Source organism: Garra rufa, chromosome 15 (assembly GCF_049309525.1).
Source record: "Garra rufa chromosome 15, GarRuf1.0, whole genome shotgun sequence".
Taxonomy (NCBI): Eukaryota; Metazoa; Chordata; class Actinopteri; order Cypriniformes; family Cyprinidae; genus Garra; species Garra rufa.
Genome location: NC_133375.1, coordinates 34,963,689 through 34,976,883, shown reverse-complemented (window position 1 = coordinate 34,976,883; position 13,195 = coordinate 34,963,689). Strand labels below are relative to the sequence as shown.

Here is a 13,195-nt window from a genome sequence, read left to right as displayed (position 1 = left end):
AATATATATATATTATATATATATATATATATATATATATATATATATATATATATATATAATATATATATATATATATATATATATATATATATATATCCTTGAAAGCTCCAGTACAGACATGGCATTTTTTGTGACCAAGATTGTAAACAGACAAAAAAGAAAGCAACATTCTCACCTGATTTTCACAAGGCACTCGTTAACTTTCAGCACATCTTGCAATCGAATACTGCGCAGCGGTTCCTTATCCTAAAAAGAGAAAAAGAGACAAAGTACTGGTTTACATGTCTGTTCATTATATAAATATGAATCATTTGCACTCTTTTAAAAAATGTACCATTCCAGCATCTCACCATTTCAGATTTATAGTAGCTCACAGTTTGGTCATCTAGAATAAAAAAACGCCTCTTCCAGCTTTTTCTCTAAAAAAAAATAGGCAATTTAATTGTGATGTTGTCAAAATAGGCCTAACAATATGCAAAATGAAAGGAACAGTTCACCCAAAAATAAAAAGTTGCTGAAAATGTACTTAGTGAGTACTACTCACACTCAGGCCATCCAAGAAGTAGATGATTTTGTTTCTTTTTTCTGAACAGATTACTAACAAATGTTTTTTTTTTTTTTACTTCACAAGATATTAATTGATGGACTGGAATCGTGTGAGATACTTGTGGATTATTGTGATGTTTTTATCATCTGTTTGGACTCTCATTCTGATGGCATCCATTCACCACAGATACTCCATTGGTGAGCAAATGTAATGCTAAATTTCTCCAAATCTATTCTAATGAAGAAACAAACTCACCTACATCATGGATGGCTTAAGAGTGAGTACATTTTTGGGAAATTTAAGGGGAGACACTGCAGGCAAAAACGCAGTTTTTTCATGCACCTGTCAAGTTTGAGATTATGGGCTTTTTGGTTTTTCATAAAGTGTTTTTTCAGACTAGTGGAAAGAAAACATCCAAAAAACACCGTTAAGTGTTTCTTTTATAGCACTTTATCTTTTTGTGTCAACAGATTTCAATTACAATCCATATTTTTAAAGGTTTTTTCTCCTACACTGAGCCATAAATCTCCACTTCAGTAGCACTTACACACACCAAACTTTACATTTTTTATTCCTGACTATATCTTGAAGGTTTTTACAGAGGGATTTGTTCATATATAATTTGCTTGATTTTATACAAATTTTATTCTTAAAAAATAGTAAAAGAAAAAAAAATATATATATATAGTGTTTCCTGTCTGTTCTGTTTTTTTTTTCTGAATTATGTTGTGACAAAATGAGATACCCAAAATCCCCTCTGTAAAAACTTTTGACTTTAATATGTCAAAAAAAAAAATTAACAAGAATTTTGAAACTGACTTCATCCAGTGTTTTGATTTTTGTACTGGAAATGTATGCAAATGAGCACATATTTCATTATTTAATGACTCATTTGCATATTTAAACCTAACATTTTAGAAAACTTGTAATTAGGGGTGGGCATAGATTAATTTTTTTTAATCTAGATTAATCTAGATTAAATCTTGGAATTAATCTAGATTAATCTAGATTAAAATGGCTAATTTGAATTCTGCTGAAGGCATTCAGAATATGTGTGCTACCCAAATAATGACTAAAAGTAAGTCTTTGAGAATGGATCATAAAGCTCATAAGCTGTTCTATGATAATTTGTTGATGAAAATAAATTATGTTCAATTAGATGTACTTGTGTTTACTAACTAACTAACATTGAAATAATTTTTTCTACCTATTAGATTGTTTTTTTTTAAAGTGCCCCTATTATGCCTTTTCAAATATGATATTTCATGTAGTGTGTCATGTAGCTGTATGTGAACATAAACTATCTGCAAAGTTGTGACGCCGACAGTGCACTATAAATAAAGTTTTTGTCTATCAAAAAAAAGAGTCGGCTCACATTCGCCTAAACGAGTCGTCAGCAATTCGAATCTTTTTTCTGTAACGGCCACACGTCACGAGCTACACATTTGCTTAATGTCCGCCCACATTCAATTTCGCGAACAACTTGCCCGCCCACAAACAGCAGGCCTACCATTTTCACGTGGATTACATCATGTCAAGAAGACGCCCTGCGCTGTGACAGCCTGTGAGAGTGAATTTGTTTTATATGCCCTTCCGAAAGATGAAACTATCAGTGGTTAACATTAATTTTTTCAACACCTCAGCAGTCCAATGCCAATCTTGTGTTGTGTTCGCGTCATTTTACTGATGACTGCTTTTCCAATCTTGGGGAGTAACGTTACAACGCGAGATTCACCAAACGCTTGGTTTTAAAAAATGGATCAGTGCCCAGTTTATTTGGACCGGCTTGCTCCTCTGAACTTCTACCTGTAAGTATGATTAATAATTGTATTTTCTAGCGATCGTTCAAAATACGTCTTTGTGTACGTTATGGTGTGTAACAACCCCGCACATGTCTTGGTAACCGGCTAACTTGCGTTTCTGTAGTTCTGTTGTTCAGCTGTGAGTGCAATGTAGTCTAAAAAGTCTTGTGATTGATGCAGCTTGACTGTCTGTCTGCCTTATTAGTTTAAGTAATGATAATGATAAACGATGGCTTAACGCAGTGTTATGGATTGTACAGTGTTGAAGTTCACAACGTAGAGGTGTGCCCGGTTTGCTTACAAAAGCAAATTGCAAACACTTTCCACAGTTATAATATGACACCCACTGAGAAACGTCCTGCTCCAGTCGTGCTTGCAAAACAGTTTCTTGTCGATGTGACACTTCAACCGTTTCATCGTCAGACTCCGGCTCGAATTGATAGGGTAAAATCGAGGCTATCTTTTCTATGCATTAACAGGTCTCCACAGCTGTCATTCAGTTATGCCAATGGGCGTTTCGTTTTGCGCTGTAGCGGTAGACCAATCCAAAAGGACTGCACCATCTGACCAATCACAGCAGTGAGGGCTCACGGAAAGGAGGGGTTTAGAGAGACTGATTCTTCGAACTGCTTCAAACGAGTCGTTTACGAATCATTTAGAAACGGGGTAAAAATAAATCTAATTTTGGAGAAAACTAAAGTGTTTTTTGAACTTGCATACATGTAAACCTGTTTTAAGAGACTATTACAACAATATTAACCAGAGGTGGGACCAAGTCATTGTTTTGCAAGTCACAAGTAAGTCTCGAGTCTTTGCATTCAAGTCTCAAGTCAAGTCCCGAGTCATGCCAGAAAAGTCCCAAGTCAAGTCCCAAGTCAAGACGGGCAAGTCCAAGTCGAGTTGCAAGTCCTCAACTTAAAGCTTCAAGTCCTAAACAAGTCACTAGTGCTGTTTGCCCAAATTAGTGTCTCTGTATTTATTACTACAGTAAATTTAAAGTCAATAATAGTCTATATTAGGTATAATTATAAAATATAGACTATAATAATTAGTGATGTTTTATTGAGGAATTTATCATTGTTTGTGATCAAATATAGGCCTAATTGAATTAATAATTTAAGTCCACTGTTTCATTTGTTAAATATTCAGTGACTTTAATAAATCAGTTGAGTCAAATAAAATATAAAATATGTATAAATATTTGAAAGGTTTAGCCAATTATTAGGCTACTGTTGTTTCTAAGTGGTTTATAGTGATTATGTGTAATTTAAATGTGAAAGGGGCCGTTTATATGTCGCGTCTTTTGCGCGCTCAAGTTCAAATTTCAAATGTAGATGCGCGGTATATGCGCGCTCTTTATGGACGCTTTATCCTTTACTAAAACTTCCGCCTCTTCATGGAGAGTGGGTCATGGTTGCTACACACTACATGAGTTTTAGCCCGATTTTCCCCTCCCAAATGCGGTGTTTTATGAATATAAATTATAACGTGTGTGTGTGTGTGTGTGTGTATAGGCCTATATATAAATAAAATACATATGTATATACTTTTGAAACACAAAATAAATGAGGCTCCAACATTATTAACAAACGTGTGTTTATTTTAGGACTTCAGTCAGTGAACAGGCAGCCAAAAAATAAATTGAAGAAATAATATATTTAAATAAGAAAGTAGCCTAAATAACAATGCTAAATAGGCTATTAAACAAATATTCGTTGCAAAAATGTCGTACATCTCATCTACTGGCCCGAGTCCGACTGGAACCTGTCTTTTTTCTCTTTCTCTTCCCCATTGCTGCTGTTTTTAATAGCAAAGTGATGACATTTATTTTCGTTTCCTTAGTTTATGAAGTTAATTTAGAGATATTTTTGGAACACTTTTTGTTTGTTAAATTCAGTTTATTTATTTATTTTTAAGTAACGACCAATTGCGACAGCGGCAGACAGATTAATTTAGCCTGCTCAAGTCATCACGATTTAAATTAAAATCCATAGATATATGCTTTTGATACGTTTTTTAATATATATATCACAATATTAGTTTAATCGTTCAATGTGTCGTCGCCCGACACATTCATGGTAATTTGGCTACTTTTGCTGGGGCTTTGCGGCCAGGTGCATTTGAACACTGAACCCTTCCAGAGAGAGATCACGAGAGGTGCTCCCTCCGGCATGATTATCCTAATAATATCTTGTAGTGTGATGCGCCACGAATTTCAAATATTGTAGTGTATGCATGTTTAGGATTTCAGTTAAAATAATGTGCAAAGTTTCTCCGTATGTGTGCGCTGCAACCAGATTTCATATTCGGTTAGGATTTTAAAACTCCTGTAGTGAGAGCCGGTGTTCTAACATTTCATCCTGCTGTACCTATCTTGACGCCAGTCACGCCACAGGAGCGCAAACTGAAAGAGCGGTTTGGAAAGAAAGACAAAGCGGCGCGCCTAGCGTTTTGCATGCGTTTTTAGGCTCGACGTGTGAATGGCCCCTAAAAAATTAAATATCCTTAACATTATGTGGATAAAAACATTACAAGCGCTCACTCAGCGAGTCCCTCTCTGGCTCAGTGCCAAATGCTGCGCTAATCATACCAGTGTAATTTGCTTCAGCCTATGATCAGAACTGTCCGAAGTTTTTCTTTAGAAGACTTGCCGAGTCACAGGGTTCAAGTCCAAGTCAAGTATCGAGTCATTGCTGTCAAAGTCTAAGTCGAGTCGCAAGTCATCTTTGATTATGTCAAGTCAAGTCACAAGTCATCAAATTTGTGACTCGAGTCCGAGTCGAGTCTCGAGTCATTGACTCGAGTCCACAACTCTGATATTAACTACCTTTAAAATGGCATAATAGGGGCACTTTAAGTCAACACCTACCCAACCCATTACATGTTACACCGTACTTTTATTTTGACAGGTTGCCATGAAGTTTCTGTGTATACAGTATGATATGATGCTAGTTTTCTCAAATGAAACGGTAAAAGTGACACTCACAGCAGTTTTGGAGATTGAGTTTATCTGTTCATGTGAGATGCAAATGCCAAAAATTACCGGGAGCGTCACGTGGGTTTCAGTATGCGTGTAGTAAAAGCTCGTCTCCGCCATGCATACATACAGGTAGGCAAACGGAACATATCGGATTCATATTAAAACGGTCTTTTTGCATTTCAGTTTTCACAGACACTAGTCCATATCGCGATTTGAATTAAGTGACAGACCAACATTTGATTTATGAATCCAAAAAACGACGAATTTACTTGGCATTTCGCGCTATAGTAGAGTCGGTTTTTATGAATGGAGGACGACGCGACCCCGTCTGTGTTTTGGCGGAGGAGACTTAAACGCGCGACCATATTAGTCTTCGGTTTACATCCGCGTTAAACTATCAAGGTGAAAGTCATCATAGCTTGCGTAGTTTAGACCCAGCTCCCAACCCAAATTTGAGAATAGATTAACGGCGATATTTTTTTATCGCACGATAAGAGTTTCACGTTAATGCAGCACGTTAACGCCGATAACGGCCCACCACTACTTGTAATACAAAAAATGTTTGCAATTATCAAAGTAATCAATCAAATGGGTAAGTAAGGTGATAACTACTAGTTGTTTTTTTTTTTACCCTATTCACCTGCAGTCTTGCCTTAAATTTTTGTGTGTACTATTCCTTTAATGACTGCATCTACTTCATCATGTTATCACAAGACACTGGTCTTACCACATTGCCTTGCTTGACACAGTAGCCAGACCTCACAACATGCGGACGCACACTCTGACATCTCCTTAAAGTGACGTGTGATCCTAGATCACTCGTGAAGACGTCCTCATTATCGCTCTGAGGAAACCACAACAGATTTGTGTTCGCATTTTCCTAAATTAAAACATGAATAAGTAACACATACAAAAAGGTCACCTGCTGGACTGGTGTGTGCACAACCACACCTCCCACAATTTCTGTTTTATACGCCTGTTGAGATGTCGACTGACTTGGGTTTGAAACATTTGTGGCATCAGAGCTTTGGGACACTGTTGATGGTTTGGGAACCTTAAAAAGATATGTACTGATTAATATATACAGTATATGCATAAAGCATCATTGGTTTATTTAAATACAACTAGCGAAAAAGTACAGACTTTGCATTAATCAAAGTATAATTTCATCTTTCATCTCTTAGCTGATGTTGCAAAGGCTCAAACTAAGAGTGCTTATTAGTAAAACCAGTCATAAGTAGCATGGGTATATTTGGAGCAATAGCCAACAATACTTTGTATTGGTTAAAATTATCGATTTTTCTTTAATGCCAAAATCATTCAGATATTAAGTAATCAATGGAAATAATGGAAAATTTATTTAATTTATTACATTTATTTAATTAACTTTCAGATGATGTATAAATTTCAATTTCAAAAAATTGACCCTTGACTGACTGCATGACTGGTTTTGTGGTCTAGGGTCACATTTGTGAATTAAATCCAGGTTTGTCACTTTTATTAGCATATGGTTTAGATGTGACAAAGCAAATCCCAAAATAACAACAGTGTGTATGCTAAAAGCTCCACATACTGTAATTTTGGTGGCATTATTCAGAGCAATGACCCATTCCTTCAAGTCTACAGCATCATTGGCCTGCAGAAAGTATTGTCTGGACAATGCATTTATTACTGGAAGAAAAAGAAAATAAAAAAACAATAGTAAGTTATATTTATACATAACTTATTTATATTATATAGTTTGATATTATGAAAAACAACAAAAACATAACCACTTTATGTACTTACCAAGGCAGAATTCTGCTTTTGGTTTCTGCTTTACTGATGCTTCATTAACCTACAAACAAGTTCAATCAAATTTTCTTAAGCTAAATAGGTAATTATAAAAGAATCTTGCATATTATGGTAGAATATGATACCTTTGAAATGTAACTGAGTCGCAAACTTCCAACGCACTTCGTTCCCGGAGGTAGGTTCTGTTTTTTTAAGGAAACAGGAAAAAATGGTATGCAAAAATGTGAGATTAACATTTTTAGAATGCAAAGTTGAGGTTTAGAGTGTAGATAAACAGGAAAATCATCTGTAAAGCCATACTGCAACTTTTGTTTAAAGCTACAAAGAGCAATACCTGTGGATTGTCCATATACCATAGGAGAAAATTCTCATTAGTATCCAAGATAAAATAGCGCCGGTAAAACTTGTCGCTGTTTTCATTTTGCTCAATATCCAGGAATCCACAGGTGCGATTTAGTCTGTCCTGGTAAGGCATGTCCTAGATCTACAAAAAATAAACATAAAATAAAATAATAAAGTAAATATTTAAAATATTTTGCATCTAACACTTGGTCCCTTTTTTAAATAAATAAACTCAAAATAAAGAAAGAAATAGATTTAGAAACAGATCTCATACTTGTCTGATACACACACACACACACACACACACACACACACATTTTTTCACATTGCTTACACATCACTATATACATACATACATACATATACATATATATATATATATATATATATATATATATATATATATATAATGAGATAATCTCAGTGTATTTTATACAATTTGTGACTCTGGACCACAAAACCAGTCTTAAGTAGCATGGGTATATTTGTAATCAAAATGATAAATTTTTCTATTATGCCAAAAATCATTAGGATGATAAGTATTTCATGTTTCATGAAGACATTTTGTAAATTTCCTACCGTAAATATATTAAAACTTAAATTTTGGTTAGTAATATGCATTGCTAAGAACTTAATTTGATCAACTTTAAAGGCGATTTTCTCAATATTTAGATTTTTTTGCATCCTCAGATTCGAGATTTTAAAATAATTGTATCACGGCCAAATATTGACCCATCCAAACAAACCATACAAAAAAGCTTATTTATTATTATCCCATTTAAAAAAATACCCTTATGACTGGTTTTGTGGTCCAGTGTCACATATTTACTTAAAATTCAACAACAAAAAGCTGCATTGTAATAAGAGTTCAGTATCATTCACTAGACATTGCAGGCCATAAGGCAATTTTGGTCTTGTCTCATTTTGTCAATATTAGATCCAGGGTTTCCACACGTTCTGAATTCATGAATTTTCCAGTGACTCATGATTACTAATAGTTAAAACAAATTAAATAAATTACACTTAAACCGAGTAATTTCTAGCAGATAGAAATTGTAGAGCTGAGCATAACTAGAAAAAGTCATCAATGACTATAAAAGTTTACATGATTTTCCATGAGCGTGGGAATCCTGTAAATCCAGCAGAAGTGAAACAAAAGCAAGTTTTCAGAGTGTCCACAACAGGTGGATTCAGGTGTGGTTCACCTGGACCAGGTTTTCATGAACTCCCATGGAAAACGGTATTACGAGTATGAGAGGAAGTCGCTATTGCGCATAACTGCCACACCTAATATCAACTTACTTCACTTCCAAAATCCCAAAGGCTCGTGACTCATCCGCGTTCTGCCGTGTGAGTGTGGTTCGGCGCGCTCTCAGATTGCAATACACGCACAATGCGCGTTCATTTATCCGCGAAAACAGATGAAAGCTCCGCGCGGAATGCCGAGCCCTATGCCCCGAGCGCAGCCTCTTTCCGGGTTGACAGCAAGTTGAGTTAAAACCAAAACTAAACGCATCCGGTAGTAGATCTTTATGTTTTTTTTCACATGCGGAAAGCGGAACCCAGTAGATGCCGTGTCAGAAACGACGCAATGGGCGAGGGTTTGACAAGGGCGTGCGAATTAAGTTGTTTTATACAAGTTCTAACACTTTTAGAAGTACACTGAAGCATCTTTCAGATATTTTAGTAATTATAAAGTTAGATTAGTTTGGTCAGACAGCGAATCGTCTGACTTGAGGTATCCATAGCAACAATTCGTGCTCCACCGTTTTCCACTGCGACCAGTTTCAGTTTTTAACGTTGAAAAGGCGTTAATATATCACAAAAACGTTTATGCTTTGTTTTTGATAACAGATGTTTTGATGACAACTGTGCAAATGACGACAAATTACAATTTGGAGTGTGTGAGATCAACATCGACCGTTGAATCCTTGAAAAAATAATGTTAACATTGGCAGCAATGCAAATAAGCAATAGATTCTGCTATTTATACTACTTATTGCAAACCGTGGCAAATATCTACACCTCAGTTTTGTAGTACAAGTGCTACCCCTTAACTTTTTCAAATTTTTTATGTTGCTGCCTTATGTTAAACTACTTTTTTCCACATCAATCTACTCTCCGTACACCATAATGGCAAAGCAAAAAAACAGGTTAACATCTTTGCAAAAAACGTAAATGATTCCATTGCATAAGTATTCATATCTGGGACAGTTGAAATTTAGCTCATGAGCATTCATATTGCTTGTAGATGTTACTACACTTCGAGTGAAGTTAACCTGTGGCAAATACAATTGAATGGGTAAGATTTGGAAAGGAACACACATCTGAGGTAAAAAAAAAAAAAAAAAAAAAAAAAAAAACTGCCTGTAGAGCTCAGAGACAGTGTTGCCAGATCGGGTTGACGATTTCCAGCCCAAAAGCTCACCAAAACCCGCCCACTTCAACAAAAACCAGCCCAAATTTTAACTGCCAAAATAATGAGAATTTTATTGCCATGTCAAGGTTAATAAGGACCATTTTTATCTCTTTAAAAAAATAATAATGACAAAATAAAATAAAGATAAATCAATTTCAAAGGAATATGGATCAAAACAGTCCGAAAATATGCGTAAAATGTCTTCTTTTCAAAGTGGAAATTAACCGATGACTTTAACCCTTGGAAAAACACATGCACCATTTTCAATGTCCACAGTAAAAATATGCTAATTTCTGTGCAAAAAGTGCACAATAAAGTGATGAGAAACAATGTAGCTGGCATTTACGTTCATGCACACACCCGTTTTCTTATTTCAGTTACAATTATATTTAGAAGTCTTCTATTCATCTCTCACCACATGTAATCCACTTAGACTTTTTATCGTGTAACTTATATTTAGGCCACTTTGCCATCGCAATTACTTTAAATGAATAAGCTGCATATTCAAAATCTTGCCCGTTATAGCGCCAAAACCTCGTCACTCACAAGTCATCACATCTCACTAACGTAAAAGACGTAAATTGATTGACAGGTCTCTGTTAAACTAAACCAGTAAGGGTTGCGTTAAGCAAAAATGAGTTGATGACTGCACTACACATTATATTACTGTGATACTTTGAGCTCGAAGGTATTAAAATAACAATCACTAATGATAAAAGCGAAGAAAAAAGCAGCTGATTGGGCGGCTTTTATTTTTTTAAAGCAGCCCAAATTTTGTCTACCCGCCCAATGCGTTATTCTCCGGTCCAAGCCGATCAAAAGAAGCCCAATTGGGCGGAAACCCGCCCAATCTGGCAACACTGCTCAGAGACAGGATTGCATCTGCCACACATCTGGTGTAGAGTTCAGAAAAAAAAAGTGCTGCATTGAAGGTTCAAAGTAGTATGTAGTCTGGCTTCCTGGCCAAACTGAGCAATTGATGGAGAAGGACCTTGGCAAGAGTGGTGACCAAGAACCTGATGGTCACTCTAGGTGAGCTTCATGATCATATATGCAGATAGGAGAAATTTACAGAAGGACAAACATCACTGCAACACTCCACCAATCTGGGCTTTATGGTGGTGTGGCAAGGTGCAATTCTCGCCTCAGTGAAGACGCATGAAAACAAGTTTCTCTGGTTTGATGAAACTCAATTCCAAGCATCATGTTTGAATGAAACCAGGCACAGCTCATCACCTGCAGAGTACCATCCTAAAAGTAAAGTGTGCTGGTAGCTGCCTCATGCAGTGGGGCTGTTTTTCAGCAACAGGGACTGAGGGACTCGTCAGAAAAGCTCAACGCACCAAAATATTGAGATTTTGAGAAAACCCAGTCCAGAGCATTCAGAATCTCTGGGCAGAAGGTTCATCTTCCAACGGGGCTGAGGCCCTAAACACACAGCAAGAATGGCTTACAGACAACTCTGTGAGTGTCCTTTATTGGTCCAGACAGAGCCTGGGCTTGAACACAATCAAACATTTCTGGAGAAACATGAAAATGTCTGCCAGACACCATCCAAGCTGACAGAGCTTGAGAGGTGATAAGATGAGAAAAAGAGGTGAGCAGATAATTGCCAAATGTTGATGCGCAAATCTTGTCGCATCAAACCCAAAAAGACTTGAGGCTGTAAAGGTGCTTTAACTAAGTACTGAGTTCAGGGTATGAATACCTATGCAATGTACTTATTTTTTATTTTTTTAATAAATTATGAAGTTGCTTTGTCATTATAGTACATGAAGTGTAGATTGATGTGGAAAGAAAGTCAGTTAAAACAGTTTAACATAAGGCAGCAACTTAAAACGTGAAAAAAAAAATACTTTCGCAAGGCACTGTATAAAACACTGCAATAATAACGTATTAACAGCTGGGTAGTAACTGATTACATGTAATCCAGATTATGTAATCAGATTCCAAAATTGAAGTACTTTTACTTAGATTAAATTACATTTTTAAATAATCAGTTACTTTTTATGGATTACATGATTATGTATTATTTACACAATAGCAGTAAATTATTCATAATTACTTTTTTTAATCTTAAAAATTTTCCTTACTTAAATAGCCTACTGCTTATATACACTCAGAAAGTCTTTAAGTTTTGTGGACATTCACACAAACATTCACACAGTCGTTACTCAGGTGATGACACAGCATTTTTGACATCTGATCCTCTTTCACCTAATCTATTTGCACCACACGTTGGTGGGCGTAGTTAATGTAAATAGCTTCTGCCAACAAGGCAGGCTGTTTAAGATTCATTGTAAAAATGCTAAATTTGTTTAAAACAGTTAAACACTCTTACAAATTGTGGAACTAGTTTAAAAGTATTTGATATACATACCAATCACAACTATATTTTGAATTGTGAAATGGTCAAATGTGCACAACTTGCATGTTATAACAAGATGCAGAACCCCAGCAGTTGTCTTTGTCAAATAGTTCAACAAAATATTTAATAAGATCATTTGTGTTTAAATGAACATGCCTCTAGTCCTATTTTTAAAATACCCCATAAAATTCAAAGGAAAATGAAAACCTCTGAATAAACAAAAAACACCATAGACAAAACTGAAATCTTATACCTGTTCTTCAGAAGGTACAGTTGGGTGGTTGTTAAATTTGACAGGTTTGTACTTGCTTTTTTAATGTTTTGCCTTTAGCACAGCTACTATTACCTGATACCTGTACTAGGTCTTATGTGGAATGAAATGTGCGCCAAGCCAAAATAATTAAATAAATGAGTCAATGCTGCCAAGGTTCCTTATTGACTATTTTTTCTGTACATAATGTTAATGCATTAAACCTGGGAAAACAGGTCTAATTTGAGTAAAAATTAAACTTTAAAGTAAAACACAAACCAGAATCTATTAAAAAGTAGCTTACCTTGACTTTCCCGCTTAGGTGATTCCTTGATTTCTTAGACCTTTTAAAATTTCTTAATCTTTTAAACTGTACCAACTTTGTTTGGAATATATTTGGACTCTTACAAAGGAGAACTCCCAAAACAACAAATGAACACAAAACGAGTGATCACAACTTTATAATTACAACAAATGATGTATGTTAATTATTTTCAGAGCTGAGCAGACCAAAAGTCTAACAGGCTAATTGTACAGAAGCTAAACCTTTTATAATTAAAGTTTGTTCTTACATGTTTATGTACTACATATACTGTATGTATTATGAAAAAAAAAAAAACACTTTGCAAGTAAACATTGCTTGAATTTTAGGACCCACAATAGATAAAACTATTCAAATTTATAAATTAT

General features: G+C 35.4%; 1 protein-coding gene across 1 annotated transcript in view; it reads right to left on the bottom strand.

Moving 5' to 3' along the window:
* The window catches only part of plekha2 (pleckstrin homology domain containing A2), a 12,760-nt gene extending 3,795 nt beyond the window's left edge, over positions 1-8,965 (bottom strand). Inside the window, exons 1-9 of the mRNA XM_073819439.1 lie at positions 8,771-8,965; positions 7,461-7,610; positions 7,252-7,308; positions 7,121-7,169; positions 6,906-7,003; positions 6,255-6,386; positions 6,060-6,176; positions 354-422; positions 179-249 (exon numbers count right to left, since the gene is read on the bottom strand). Of these exons, the coding sequence (XP_073675540.1) occupies positions 179-249; positions 354-422; positions 6,060-6,176; positions 6,255-6,386; positions 6,906-7,003; positions 7,121-7,169; positions 7,252-7,308; positions 7,461-7,601 (734 nt within the window). The 5' untranslated portion in view covers positions 7,602-7,610; positions 8,771-8,965. The remainder of the gene's footprint in view (positions 1-178; positions 250-353; positions 423-6,059; positions 6,177-6,254; positions 6,387-6,905; positions 7,004-7,120; positions 7,170-7,251; positions 7,309-7,460; positions 7,611-8,770) is intronic.
* Between the last annotated feature and the right edge of the window lie 4,230 nt (positions 8,966-13,195).